Source organism: Hylobates moloch, unplaced genomic scaffold, assembly GCF_009828535.3.
Source record: "Hylobates moloch isolate HMO894 unplaced genomic scaffold, HMol_V3 SCAFFOLD_14, whole genome shotgun sequence".
NCBI classification, from domain to species: Eukaryota; Metazoa; Chordata; class Mammalia; order Primates; family Hylobatidae; genus Hylobates; species Hylobates moloch.
In genome coordinates, this window is record NW_026652289.1 from 54618384 (window position 1) to 54632601 (window position 14218).

The 14218-nt window shown below is 52.0% G+C and overlaps 1 protein-coding gene across 5 annotated transcripts; it reads left to right on the plus strand.

The window, feature by feature from the left end:
- Positions 1 to 18: 18 nt before the first annotated feature.
- STOML1 (stomatin like 1) lies at positions 19 to 13481 on the plus strand. Of its 5 annotated transcripts, none has more exons than XM_058427759.1 (8): positions 2262 to 2379; positions 3646 to 3776; positions 4134 to 4240; positions 5337 to 5486; positions 5792 to 5995; positions 6871 to 7066; positions 7513 to 7725; positions 8252 to 9216. In XM_058427759.1, exons 2-8 carry the CDS (start codon positions 3770 to 3772, stop codon positions 8443 to 8445), a joined length of 1071 nt encoding a protein of 356 aa, XP_058283742.1. In that variant the 5' UTR covers positions 2262 to 2379; positions 3646 to 3769; the 3' UTR covers positions 8446 to 9216. The 5 variants fall into 5 exon arrangements, with proteins under 5 accessions (XP_032030857.1, XP_058283742.1, XP_032030853.1 ...); XM_032174962.2 differs by having other exon boundaries at positions 2280 to 2501; XM_032174966.2 differs by lacking the exons at positions 2262 to 2379; positions 3646 to 3776 and adding an exon at positions 19 to 36 and having other exon boundaries at positions 8252 to 9213.
- The last annotated feature ends 737 nt before the right edge of the window (positions 13482 to 14218 follow it).

Consider the following 14218-nt stretch of genomic DNA (forward strand, 5'->3'; position numbering starts at 1 on the left):
GCAGACCTACCGCTGACTTACGGTAAAGCCGGAAAGGTAGGGCAGAGCTGCAGGGGGGCATCCCTGCTCCCGGCTTTGCTCCATTCATCAGTTCACACTGGCACTGCTTCGTGCCACCTCCTGCCGGGAGCTGGGCGTACAAAAATGAGCCACACGCAGCCCCTGCTTTCTAAGAGCCCTAGATGTAATGGAAGAGCAAGCCTGCAAACGGAGACATTCTGGAAAGGAGAGCCCTCAGCTGGGACCTGAAAAAGCAGTGGAAATTCACCAGGGATTTAGGGTTGTACGTGGTGGGGTACAGGGGACACTTGAAACAGAAAAGATAGCTCTTGCAAAAGGCATGGAAGTTTGGAACACGAAAGCCTGTTTGGGAACTAATTTTGGCCATTTTCAGATTTAAGAGGGAATTCATGAGAAATGATGCCCATGGAGTGTGCTGGGACAAGATCCTAGCTAAGGAGATTGGACCAGTTCTGTGAGTGATGGGAAGTTCGTGAAGGATTTGGAACCAGGGAACAACACGATCAGCTGTGCATGATGGGACAGTCACTCTGACAACCCAGGGGCAGGTGCCCTGGTCTAGGACAGTGGCTGTGGGATGCAGTGGAGGGACTTGAGTCAGAGATCCTGGGAAGCCAGTGACTGGAGGTGAGGGAGCAGGATGATACCTTGAGTGACAGCTGGAAAGGCTGGTGGATCTGAGGTGGTGGGGGCAGGAGGGAGGGGGAGAGCTGGAGAGCAGGTATGAAGAGGGTGAGGGGAGAGCCAGCTAGGTCTTCACCAATGGAAAAGTATGCCAGACTCCCAGCTGGTAAGGGGAAAGGGGCACAGCTCCAGGTGACCTCACTGGGTCAGTGCCCCGGCTTCAAACTTAAACCATCGCAACCACTGTGTTGGCTCCTGTGTACCCATTCTGTACTCTGTTCCAACTTAGAAACAGACTAGAAAGGATGATGATAGGGCCTGACTCTTGTAAACCTTACAGTCTGTGGGGTGGAGGGCAGGGGTTGGGCAGATACTCAACTTCCTAGGGACTGTAAGAGGCCTCAGGAGCCTGACCTTCCCTCCAGCCTGGTCAGTACTCCCAGGCCTTTAGAGAATCAGTCCATGAAAGCCAAATATGGTGGGCAGCCATCTGCACAAGGGACCTGGAAGTGGGCTATGGCAGGAGGGGGCTTCGGAGGCCAGAGGCGATTGGCTGAGGAGGCAGAACTGGGGAAGCTATTCATTTCTTTGCTTGCTTTGGAAGATAGCCTGCTCCCAGACTACCCCAAAGTCCTGTTGGAAGTTAACACTTCTCAAAGTAAATTCACAAGTTGCATTCAGGTTTTCTCAAGCCCTGGAGAGGCAAGTTCATTCCAGGTACCTGGATCAAGGGGCATGCTGTTTCTGGACCTGCAGGACTGAGGGCCTCACCTCCATGGTGCTCTGGGTCCCCTGCCCTCATATAGCTCTGTGCTATCCCCTTCTTCCTTACACTGTCATTATCCCCGAGGTCTGCATGTGAAACTTCTTTCTTTTTGTGCCAAAGTTCAGGCCTTCCTACTCCACCTTGATCACGGTGACCTGGCTAGGCCATTACTTAACAAATAAGTACTGAGACCTGCCCTATGCCAGTCCCTGCTTGCTGGGCTGTGGGTTCACAAAGAGGAATAATTTGCAGACTATGTCCCAGAGAAACTCAAAGTCCAGATATGGCATGTCTTGCCTCCAGTGTGAGAGGAGTGCTGAGAAGGCCAGATCCCATGTCCTTGATCCTGGAGAAGATTCACTTCCTGTAAACCCTGATGAGATCTTGCTCTCTCGCTCCGGCTGCAGTGCAGTGGCACGATCATAGCTCACTGCAGCCTCAAACTCCTGTACTCAAGAGATCCTCCCGTCTCAGCCTCCCAAGTGGCTGGGACCACAGGCAGGCATCCCAGGCCAGGCTAATTTTTAAAAATTGTTTGTAGAGATGGGCTCTTACTATGTTGCTCAGGCTGGTCCTGAATTCCTGGCCTCAAGCGATCCTCCTGCCTGAGTCTCCCAAACTGATGGATTATAGGCGTAAGTCACCATGCCCAGCTTCCCCTCCGGCTTTTCTAAGGCTGAATAGGAGAAGAGGGGAGGCGGCGATGACCCCAGCAGGCTCCCAGGAACACCGATCACACCCACTAGCCCACGGCTGCAGTTCGGTCCTCCCAGCGCAGAGGGAGCCATGCGACGGCGGAAGCGGGCACCGGCCGGCCTCCTCTTCCTGCGCCCGCGCAGCCGCGGGTGGCCGCGCGGGTGAAGCCGGAAGCAGCAGCCAGGAGGGCGGGCCGCGTAGGGCCCACTGGCCAGCGAGGGCGCCGCGCGGAGGCGCGGGGCGTGTCTCATGTCAAAAGCCATGCTTGGCAGGTCTGGGTACCGGGCGCTGCCCCTGGGGGATTTTGACCGCTTCCAGCAGTCGAGCTTCGGCTTTCTGGGCTCGCAGAAGGGCTGCTTGTCCCCGGAGCGGGGCGGCGTGGGGACGGGGGCCGGTGAGTGGCTGCCTGGCACGGCGGACCCGGGGGGGGGACCAGCTGGCAACCCCCAGGCCCGAATCTCTGCCTCCGAGGAGTCCGCCGGCCCAGTGCCGTCGCACCCTACGAGGGGGGACTGAGAAAAGGATACGATATGGAGAGGGGGCTGGACCCGGCGCCTGGTGCTAGCGCCGATCCGCCCTCCCTAGGGTCACGGGGCTTTGGCCCCAGAGCCAGCCAGCGTTGCTCCTATCTTCCAAAACCTCACCTCACCACATTTGTCCTCGGCTCTTATTAGCCCTTTAGGCCTGGGAAGACGTTTCAGGTTTCTATTTCGCATAGAAGAAACCGAGGTCTAGGCAGAGGAGGCCACCAGCACCCTAAAGGCTCTTGCTGCAGGGAAATGGAAGAATTTTCACCCTAAGGGGCACCTCTAGAAGCCCGGGAACTAGGCATCTCCTGGATGTGCAGGCCAAAATGACAGGTCCTCAGCTGCCTGTTGAATCTGCCCTGCTTCTGTCTTGCCCTCAAAGTCTTCTGTGGCTCCTTTGGCCTACAGGCCAGATCCCACGCTGTTCAGCCTGACCGCCTAACCTTGGATTTGATCCCTCCCTGGCCTTCCTGTCCTGAAAGCTCTCCCTATCCAGAACTCTCTTGAGAGGCCTGGTGGATCAGAGCCACAAAGTGGAGCCTCAGTGTTCTGGGGCTTAGCCCAGAGGGCAGGGCTTCCTGGAAGAATGGAGCAGGGCTCCTGACTGCTTCCTGTCCAGGGTTGGGAGAAGGAAAGCGGCAAATAACCTCATCCCAGATTCTGGAGCTGTCTCGGCTTCGCTCCCATCCTGGGATCCTGATTCTCCAGGGGCCAGGACATTTGGCTTGGATAAGCCTCATCTTTCTAGCCCTGCCCCTGACCCCGACCCCTAACAATTTTCTTGAATTGAAATAGGCAGGATTTTTTTGTTTTTGTTTTTTGTTTTTTGTTATTTTTTTGAGACGGAGTCTCGCTCTGTCCCCCAGGCTGGAGTGCAGTGGCGCGATCTCGTGAAATAGGCATTTTTTCATGGTCATTAAGGCATTAAAGTAGGGTGAGGAATAGAAAATAATAATCTTATTCCTCATCTATGGCTCCTGTTGATAAGCTATTTATGCTTTATCCCTGTAGGCTAAGGCATCATCTTCATAAGGACTCCTGGAAAGCACACTTCTGGGGCTGATGGTATAGGAGGAATGTGTTCTGCCAGCAGTATTCAGTGCATGTTTACAGATGCCCAGGTGCTCCTGGCTCCATGCCAGGTATGGGTAGGCAATATAAATTAAACGAGAGGATTGACCCCTACTCAGTCCAGTGAGGAGAGCATCATCACCTGGCCTGGATTCTGAGATTGAATGGCTGTTGCCTAGCAGAGAATAGGGCCTTGTGAGGGTTGTTGGACTTGGGACAAATGAGTGTTGATGTACGGGAGGAGGGAACAGACCCTAACTCGCAACTGCCCAAAGATACGGGGATATTAGGCAAGGAGCCAGATTGAGAGCCCTGAGAAGGAAGGAGCCTCTCGAGGGGAAGGTGGGCGTAAGGTACACTTGCCCAAGTTCACTCCACTTGCAGCTGTCATGGCAGGTCCAGTTGACCACCTCTGCTCTCACCTGCAGATGCACCCCAGAGCTGGCCCTCCTGCCTCTGTCATGGCCTCATCAGTTTCCTGGGGTTCTTGCTGCTGTTGGTCACCTTCCCCATTTCCGGCTGGTTTGCCCTGAAGGTAAGGCTGGCTGGGTCAGCCCCCAGGGTGGTTGGGCCACACTGAGAGCTTTGGCATTGATGAATAAATTTGCCTATCCTCTGTCCCCTTTCCCTAAATATTATTACCCCTTTGCGTAATGGGCTAGGCAAGAACCATTCATTCACATTGTTCAGGGGAGGAAACCAAGGCTTGGGCTTGTCTAAAGTCATACTGGGAGCCAGTAGGGGGTAGAAACAAGTCCAAAACTCCTAAGTCCTGGGATCTGGATACTGGCTTTAAGGTGCACACAGATGTCTTTGCCAAATTATCTTCTCTTTGGGTTAGAATAAATTAGAAATGAAAACACCCAACTTAGCCCAGCAGGTAATGGCATAATAAGAATTCAGGCCTCATTTTCCATAAGGGGTGGTACAGTGGGAAAAGGATGAACCATGGAGCTATAGTTCAGCATCGCATGTGAAAGCTGTGGGGAAGGTGGAAGCCCAAGGAGGCCTTGCCCTTTGTGTAGCCCTAGGCAACAGTCCCTCTCTAGAAAACCTCTGGGTTTGGTGTGGTCTGCAAGGGAGTCCTTAAATGGCCCTAGATCCTAGTTCTAAAACTGCCACAGAAACAAATGCTGTGTGACCTTGAGCAGGTTTCTTTGCCTCTCTGGGCCTTCATTTCTCAATTTGGACATCACTACTTCTCTAGGAGGTCCAGGGACCTAAAGTTGACGAAGCCCTTTCCCCAGGGGTGCTGTTAGGGCAGCCCAGCCTTTTCTCCTAACTAATCCAAGGACAGACAGTTTCCTGGTATGAGTCATGTCTAGCTTCAGACCACAGAGATGAAAAGTTTCTCTAAGGATCAAGTCAATAGAGTGCAGTGGTTAAGACACATGGCCTTTGGAGTTATTCAGAACTGCATTCAAATCTTCCCTATTTCACTTAGGGCTGTGCAGTTTTTGAGCAAGTCACTTAGCCTCCCTCAGCCTTGGTTTTCTCATCTGGAAACAGAGCTAGGGATACCTAACTGTGACCCAGGTGAGGAGGAGAGAAGTGAGGAAGGGACCTAGGCAGACGGCATTGGCCAGCCTAGGCTGACCGCTTTCAACTCTTTCCCTTGCCATTGTGGACAGATTGTGCCTACCTACGAGCGGATGATCGTGTTCCGCCTGGGCCGGATCCGCACCCCCCAGGGACCTGGCATGGTTCTGCTCTTGCCCTTCATTGACTCCTTTCAGAGGGTGGATCTGAGGACACGAGCCTTCAACGTCCCTCCCTGCAAGGTGAGGGGCTTCTCAGCTGCCTTGACAGAGGAATTGGGGGCCTGTCCAGAATGTACTGTGGTGCCAGGACCTTGGCCTGTGAGTCACCATCTGAGGGGGGAAGGGGGAAGAAGAGACCAGAAAATCGATGGAGGCTAGGAGGACATCCTTGTTTCATACACCTAACCCTACATACTTGGTGACACCATTTGCCCTTGAGGAGCTAGCTGCCAAGCAGGTGGGTCAAGCTGGGTGGCCCCAGTGGGCCTGACCTCCCTGCACCCCCAGGCCCTCGAGTGTCTCTCTCTCATGGCCTCCCCCAACAGCTGGCCTCTAAGGATGGGGCTGTGCTGTCCGTGGGAGCCGATGTCCAGTTTCACATCTGGGACCCAGTGCTCTCGGTGATGACTGTGAAAGACCTGAACACAGCCACACGCATGACAGCCCAGAACGCCATGACCAAGGCCCTGCTCAAGAGGCCGTTGCGGGAGATCCAGATGGAGAAGCTCAAGATCAGCGACCAGCTTCTGGTAGGCAGCCCCTCACAAGACGGAGCTTGGGGGGTGGCACCGGCCTGGCTCCACCTGCCAGGTCACTTTGAGCAAAGAGTCAGACCACTCTGGGCCTCAGTTTACCATATGTCCCAATAGTGTAACCACCTTTGAAGAGCCAGTGGCTGGGTGGGGCCATGAATTGAGGAATGGCAGGTGGGCGTAGAACATAACGATCTTGTGGCTCAGTAGAGTTGATAGAGGCATGCCTCCCTCAGTGGATCGTGGCTTCACAGCTCCCCTCCACCCTCACCAGAGCTGCATCATTCCTTGGCTGTATTTTGAAACAATGTCTTCCTTGGTCTCCATCCCTCCCCTCAGCCCCCTACAATCCAGCATCCACAGCAGCCAGGAGGATCTTGCCTTAAAGCAAGGCTGCTCTGTCACCTCCCTGCTCAAACTCCTCCCTGGGGCTCTTTGTTGCCTCAGAATAAATCAAAGTAAGCAGAAACACTCTACCTCTGACCCCTCAGCTGTCTCCAGTCTTCAGCCGACATGTGAGGGTCCAGCTAAATGGAACTCTGGTTCCTCACAGCTCCACGAAGATGCCAGGTTTTCTTGTCTGGGGTTTTGCACATGCTGTTCCTGTTGCCTGGAAGGGTCCTCCTCCACCTGAGGACTCCCTCCTGCTGGCACCACCCTCCTCTGCTGGGGGCTCACCACAGGCCTTGCTTCTGTCTTGGCACTTAACACAGCTGAGAGGTCATTGCCCTGTGCCTGTGTTCCCAAGCTAGGAGCGTCTCAAGGGCGGTGTGATACCTCCATGTCCATGCACGGCCACACAGTCTGCCCAAAGAAGGTGCTCAGGAAAGGTTTGTTGAATTAATTATGTTTCTCCCCACACTGTCCTCCAGCTGGAGATCAACGATGTGACCAGGGCCTGGGGGCTGGAGGTAGACCGCGTGGAGCTGGCGGTGGAGGCTGTGCTCCAGCTGCCCCAGGACAGCCCAGCTGGGCCCAACCTGGACAGCACCCTCCAGCAGCTGGCCCTGCACTTCCTGGGAGGAAGCATGAACTCAGTGGCAGGAGGTGCCCCGTCCCCAGGGCCAGGTGAGGAGCCCTGGGGAGGAGGGTGGGGGTGTTTACCAGCTTCGTGCCAGCACAGACTTTGCTCGCTATCCCAGCAGCTCTGTGCAGTACACACCCTGCACAGATGTTCAGCCCACACTGACCACAGCCAAGGCAGTGAGAGGAGGCCAGGTGTCTGAGTGTGTAGAGGCCATTGGCAGCCTCCGTGGGAGGAGGCGACATCACCAGAAGGGCAGCTAGAAAGAGTTTTATATCTGAGGCTAGAGTAGTCTAGAAACTGAGTTTGCAGTTTAGGCTGAAAGCTCAGGGGCACCTTTCTGGTAGTGGAGGAAGTTGAACAGAGGCCTGAAGGGGATGTAAGAGGAAACTGCCACAAAAGGTGCAGAGGCCACAGTGAGTGATCCTGACTTTGGCAACACGATGACCTCCTCTCTGCCTCCTTCCCCAACCCTGTTGGCCACCCCCAGCAGACACCATGGAGATGGTGAGTGAAGTTGAGCCACCTGCCCCTCAAGTTGGTGCCAGGTCCAGTCCGAAGCAGCCTCTGGCAGAGGGGCTACTGACTGCTCTACAGCCCTTCCTGTCTGAGGCCCTGGTCAGCCAAGTCGGGGCCTGCTACCAGTTCAATGTCGTCCTGCCCAGCGGCACCCAGAGCGCCTACTTCCTGGACCTCACTACAGGTGCCGTTGCCCTCCTTGCCTCTCCTTCCCATCCAGCTTGCTAGATTGCTTGTTACCTACCCCAGTGGTGCTCTTGTAGACTGCCCCCTGCTCCTGCCAATAATTTGGGGTGAACCCATGGCAGGCAGGGGCTCAGACACCATTTCCAGGCATTAACTATGCCCTGGTCTCCCCGCCATCTGCAGGACAATGCAGCCAGGCTTCCAATACCAAGAGGCCTGACTGTGTTACAGACCTGCTGCCTGTCAGGCTCTGTGCCAAGTACTTTTTGTGCATTCTCACCCACTTCTCACCATGAGCCTATGCTTTAGGAGTTGTCATTTCTAAAGGAATTATCATCACAGATTTGGAAACTGAGTCTCCAAGAGTTCACACAGCCAATAAGACTCAAACCCAGGGTATTAGAACCCGAACTCTTAACCAGTACTCTCCTCCCAATGGGAAATGCCAGCCCCTCCCACCCCCATAGCTCTCCTTCACATTCCTCCATTCCCCTACTGACACTCGGTTTTCTTTTGCCCCACAGGACGAGGAAGAGTGGGACACGGGATGCCTGATGGCATCCCTGATGTGGTGGTGGAGATGGCCGAGGCAGACCTGCGGGCCCTGCTGTGCAGAGAGCTGCGGCCCCTGGGGGCCTACATGAGCGGACGGCTGAAGGTGAAGGGCGACCTGGCTATGGCCATGAAGCTGGAGGCTGTCCTCAGGGCCCTGAAGTAGCAGCCTTAGCTGACTTCCCAGAGCCCAGTCCCAAGCCTGGCACCAAGCCCGAGGGGCCTCTTGGAAGAGGAGGTGTTCATCTGCACCATGGAGAGTTGAGGCCCTAACAAGTTTCAGGCCCAGCCAAGAGCCCATGGATGGAGGCTGGGGGAGGCTGAGTCCGGCTGCCATGCACATCTCCCCTACAGTGGTTCTCTGGACAAGCCTTTGTCCATCCCGGTCCCCAGCTGAGTGCCCAGCGCTGAGCTGGGTGCACAGTGTGATTCCAGGAGGAGAGCCAGGCCTGCCCTGCCCTGCCCTGCTGGCTTCCTGACTGGAGAGACAGGACCCACAGAAACAGCCTGACAGCAGCTGGTTTGGTCCTTGTGTGAGGGACCAAGCATGTGGCCCAGGCTCTAAGCTCTGCGGGGATTGGAGAGGGATGGGGAGGGAAGGGAAGGCAGCCTCCAAGAAGAGGTCCCTGTGGCGAAGTTACGTGGGGATCCTGGCTGGCCCGCCTTCCTGGCTGCAGTCCAGGCCCGTGCTAGCAGGATTGGGCATGGGAAGGAGCAGAGCCTGCTGCTTCCCTGGCGCTGCTCCCAAAGATGTCTGACTCATCTGCCAGCTCCATCCTGCATGCCTGGCGAGCTGGGGCCCAGGGCAGCATGAAGGAGAGCCCTGCGTTCTGTGCTTCTTACCAGAGGTTTGCAAGCCTCAGACAAATAAATGTGGTGTTTACAATTTATAAAAGAGAAGAAGCCAAGCGGGGCTCCTGGGGGCATGGGGTGCGCAAGGAGGGTCCACAAGGTCCCTGCTGCCAGCCCAGGCAGGGATTGACATCCTGGTGGCTGACACAGACAGACCCTCACAATATTTGAAGCTCCTTCTCCTGAGTGTCTCAAAGCCCTTGGAAGCAGGGGTGGGGCTGGGTGGGGAGTTCTGTTCCTCTTTGTAGTGGGATACAGGTTCACCAGGAAAGGAAGGCATGAGTGTGCCAGAGTGTCCTGCAAACACTGAGGGGCAGGCAGGGTGGTCATATCCCATTCAAGAGAGGAGGTGGGGCCACCATCAGCTTCCCCTCCTGGTACACTCTGCCACTGCTTCTCTGCTGGCTGACGGGAAGGAAACAGTCACCGAGGCCTGGCCCCAGGCCCAGCCCAGCCCTGCTTTCTGCTCCAGTACTCTCGCCCAAACCCCAGGGGCCCCAGAGAAGGGGGCCTCTGACTTCTTGAGTCCTAAGAAAGGAATCTTACTCCCTGGAGAGACTTCTGGGAAAAACAAAACCACAAAAATCAGAGCCTCCCCTTAAGAACAGCCCCCAGCCTGTCCTGTGGCACCGCAACTTCCCTCTCCCCCCAGGGATCTCTGCCCTTCCTGGGTGCCTGGCTCTGTCTTGTTTGCTGTTTGTCCCTGCCTTTGCTAGACACTGCCTTGTCCCTCCTCCTGGAGGTCCTCCACATTGCCTGAGGCACCTCCCTAAAGCCCAGCACAGACCCTCTGTCACTGCCATGGCCATTGAGGTTCAGGTTTTCAGGGCCCCTTCCTAGAGTTCCAGGCTGCTGCACCTGCTGTTGCCCCTTTGCCTACTTGGAGGCCTCTCATGGGCCCTCCCAGGGCTTTCTAGCTGAGGATGTCTGTTCCAAAGCCTGCCCTCCAATCCCCGCAGCCACACTGCAGCCACCCTTTGAGGCCCAGTGAGACCTGTCCTCTATGCCCTTGCCTGGCTCTCTGCATCCATTCCACATTGTGTTTCTGCTCCTTGCATATATGGCTGCCCTCCCTGCTGGACTGGGAGCTTCCCGCATCAGCGTTCACCTGTGGTTTCCTTCCATTGCTATTACACAGTATATGAAGGGCTGCCCAGGAAACCCCAGGCATCTTCACCATGAAAGCTGGCACTGCCCCTTGGCTGGGGTAGGGCTGGGGGGTAGGGAAGACAGGAAAAATGAGATCACAACTTAGGGGAAACCCAAACCCTTTGTGAGCATGGGAAGATCAACATAACGTTCAGGGGAAACCGAAACTTTTCTGGATGTCTATGTGGGTGGAGAGTAAGGCCTGCCCCTGCCATGAATCCCCACCCTGCGGAGGGGAGCTCGATCCTTGGCCAGCACTCCAGGACTACAGAGGACTGAGTAGACCCTGCAGTCCACAGGGGAGGGAGGACAAGGGCCACCTAAAGGGTCCGTGTGAAGAGGGAGGAGGAGGGTGTGTGTCAGTCAGAGAAGGCTTCCCTGAGGGGGTGATGTCCTCCACATCCCAGCTACCAAATAGGTGGACAATAAGAAGAGACGCGGAAAATCATTCAGCAGAGGAGAAGTCCCTGCGAGGGCACAGCTGGAAGAGGTAGCCAGGCAACTGGGCTTTGGGGAACTAGAACCTGAAGTACGAGACAGGTTGTGTGCGGGTATTTGAAGGGCAGGGTATAGAAATAGTAACCATTACTGTGTGCCAAATATGTCCTTATACTGGACTAGACACTTCTTATGTATTATATTTTTCTTCAAGATAACCTGGTGAATAATGATAATAGTTATAGTATCCTAGTTAATATATTAATATATGTGTTATTTTGATGTTATTGAAATGTATTTATTTTTTGAAACAAGAGTCTTACTCTGTCGCCCATGTTGGAGTACAGTACAATTTCAGCTCACTGCAACCTCTACCTCCCGGATTCAAGTGATTCTCCTGCCTCAGACACCCAAGTAGCCAGGATTACAGGTGCACACCACCACACCTTGTTAATTTTTGTATTTTTAGTGGAGATGGGATTTCACCATGTTGGCCAGGCTGGTTTCGAACTCCTGACCTCAAGTGATCTGCCTGCCTAGGCCTCCCAAAGTGCTGGGATTATAGGTGTGAGCCACCGCACCTGCCTTATTTTTAAGCATTTAAAAAAAAATTTTTTTTAGACAGTCTTGCTCTATCACCCAGGCTGGAGTGCAGTGGCATGATCATAGCTCACTGTAGCCTTGAACTCTGGGGCTCAAGAGATCCTCTTGCCTCAGCTTCCTGAGTAGCTGGGACCACAGGTTGTGCCACCACAACTGGCTAATTTTTTAAATCTCTTTTGTAGAGATGAGGATGTCTCCCCATGTTGCTCAGGCTGGTCTTGAACTCCTGGGCTCGCAGGATCCTCCCACCACAGCCTCCCAAAGTGCCGGGATTACAGGTGTGAGCCACTGTACCCAGCCAGTATTTAAATTTTGGTTGGCTAAACATTTAAAAAGATAGGAAAGCATATTATGAAAATTCTCCCTCCACACATATTTCCCATGCCTTCCCCCATCCCCTGCGATTAGTTTCTTGGTAATTCTTTCAGAAGGTTTTGTTTTCTTAAAAAAAATATATGCAAGAAAATCCAAATATGGATCTTCTGGGTTTTTGTTGTTCCTGTTTTTATACAAATGGCAACATAGAAACACAATGTTGCCTTTTTCACTTAACATCACCCCACGGAGGATCTTTCCATGTTACCACAGACAGCCTTTCCCTGTGCCTTCTTGTAGTTACATAGGATTCCACAGTATGGATGTATCATAAATTATTCAACCTGTCCTGGACTGATAGAGATTTCGATTATTTTTTGTGTTTTGCTATTTTAAATACTTTTGCAATGAATAACCTTTAACATGTGCTATTTGTGGTAGAGTTTATCTATAAGATAAAATCCTAGAAGTGGAATTGCTAAATCAAAGCATTTATAATTTAGTAAATATTGCCAGAATACCCTCTCTGGGGATTATACCAATTTACACTCCCATTGTCAGTGGTGTTTTTTTCTCATAGTCATGTCAATACACTGTGTTATTAAACTTTTGGATCTTTTGACATTCTGGAAGGTGAAAATTTGTATCTCAGTGTAATTTTTTTGTTTATTGTTCAAGTTTTTTTTGTTTTGTTTTTTGTTTGTTTGTTTGTTTGTTTGTTTTAGGACAGGGTCTCACTCTGTCACCCAGGCTGGAGTGCAGTGCAGTGATCATGGCTCACTGCAGCCTCAACCTCCCAGGCTTAAAGGATCACCATGCCTGGCATTTTTTTTTTTTTTTTTTTTTTTTATAGAGACCGGGCCTTCTCAAGCTGGTCTCTATCTCCTGGCCTCAAGTGATCCTCCCACCTGGCCCTGGCCCCGCTAACTGCTAGGATTACAGGCATGAGCCACCTAGCCCAGCCTGTTTATTGTCCAATTGTTTATTGCTTTGTAAGTCTTGGATTTCTAGCTCCAGCAAAGAACAGGGTTTGGTTTGGTTTCTCTCTTCCCCTAGCATTTACATATTTTTTAAAGGTGTAATTTACATACAACAAACATCCTTTTAAAATGTATTATTTGGCTGGCTCGCACCTATAATCCCAGCACTTTGGGAGGCCGAGGCAGGTGGATCACCGGAGGTCAGGAGTTTGAGACCAGCCTGACCGATATGGTGAAACCCCATCTCTACTAAAAATACAAAATTTAGCCAGGCATGGTGGTACACGGCTGTAGTTCCAGCTACTCTGGAGGCTGAGGCAAGAGAATTGCTTGAACTCAGGAGGCAGAAGTTGCAGTGAGTTGAGATCATGCCACTGCACTTTAGTCTGGGCAACAGAGTGAGACTCCATCTCAAAATTAAATAAATAAAGATAAAATAAAAATAAAATGTATCATTTGAGGTGCTTTGACAAATGTGAACACCTGAGTAACCACCACCCCCTACAATCAAATACAGAACATTCCCATCCACTCACAAAGTTCTCCACGTCACTTCCCGTCAGTGCTTGCCACCTCCAGCCTTGAGCAGCCACTGACCTTTCCATAACCGCTGATCACATTTCACTTTTCTAGCATTTCATATGAATGAAATGAGTACACAGTATGTACTCTTCTGTGTCTAGCTTTTTCCCCACTGTAATGGTTTTGAGAGTAATACATGTTATTCTGTGTATCTGTAGTTTGTTGCATTGCCAACACATTCCATTGTCTAGATAAGAGGCACAGTGTATTCATTCATCCATTGATGAACATTTGAGTAGTTTTCAGGTTTGGTTATTAAATAAAGCTGCTCCAGACATCTGTGTATGTCTTTGTTTGGACATATATTTTCATCTGGGTAAATACCTAGAAGTAGAATTGCTGGATTGAAAAACTGTCAAACATTTCCAAAGTGGTCCTGTCAACATGCGGTATAGTCAGTCTTTTAAACTTTAGCCACTCTGACAGGTGTGACTGACAATGTTGAGCCACTTTTAATTTGCTTATTGGGCACGTGTCTTCTTTTGTGAACTATCTGTTCAATATTTTGCTTATTTAAGAAATGGGCTATTAATATTGTTGAGCTTTAAAAGTTCTTAGTGTAGCTGGATGCAGTGACACATGCCTGTATTCCCAGGTACTTGGGAGGCTGAGGGAGGATCACTTGAGCCCAGAAGTTCGAGGCCAGCCTGGACAACATAGCAAGACCTGATCTCTTAAAAGAAGAAGAAAGAAAGAAAAGAGAGAGAGTCTCGGTATGTTGCCTAGGCTGAGTGCAGTGGCACAATCCTGGCTCACTGCAGCCTCAACCTCCTGGACTCAAGCAATCCCCACTCAGCCTCCCAAGTAGTTGGCATTATAGGTATACATTACCAAACCTGGCTAATTTTTATTAGTTTTTGTAGAAACAGGGTTTTGCCACATTTCCCAGGCTGGTCTCAAACACCTGAGCTCAAGTTATATACCTGCCTTGGCCTCTCAAAGTGCTGGAATTATAAGCATGAGACACCTTGCCTGACCTGTGATCCATTTTTGAATTAATTTTTGTATATGGTATGAAGT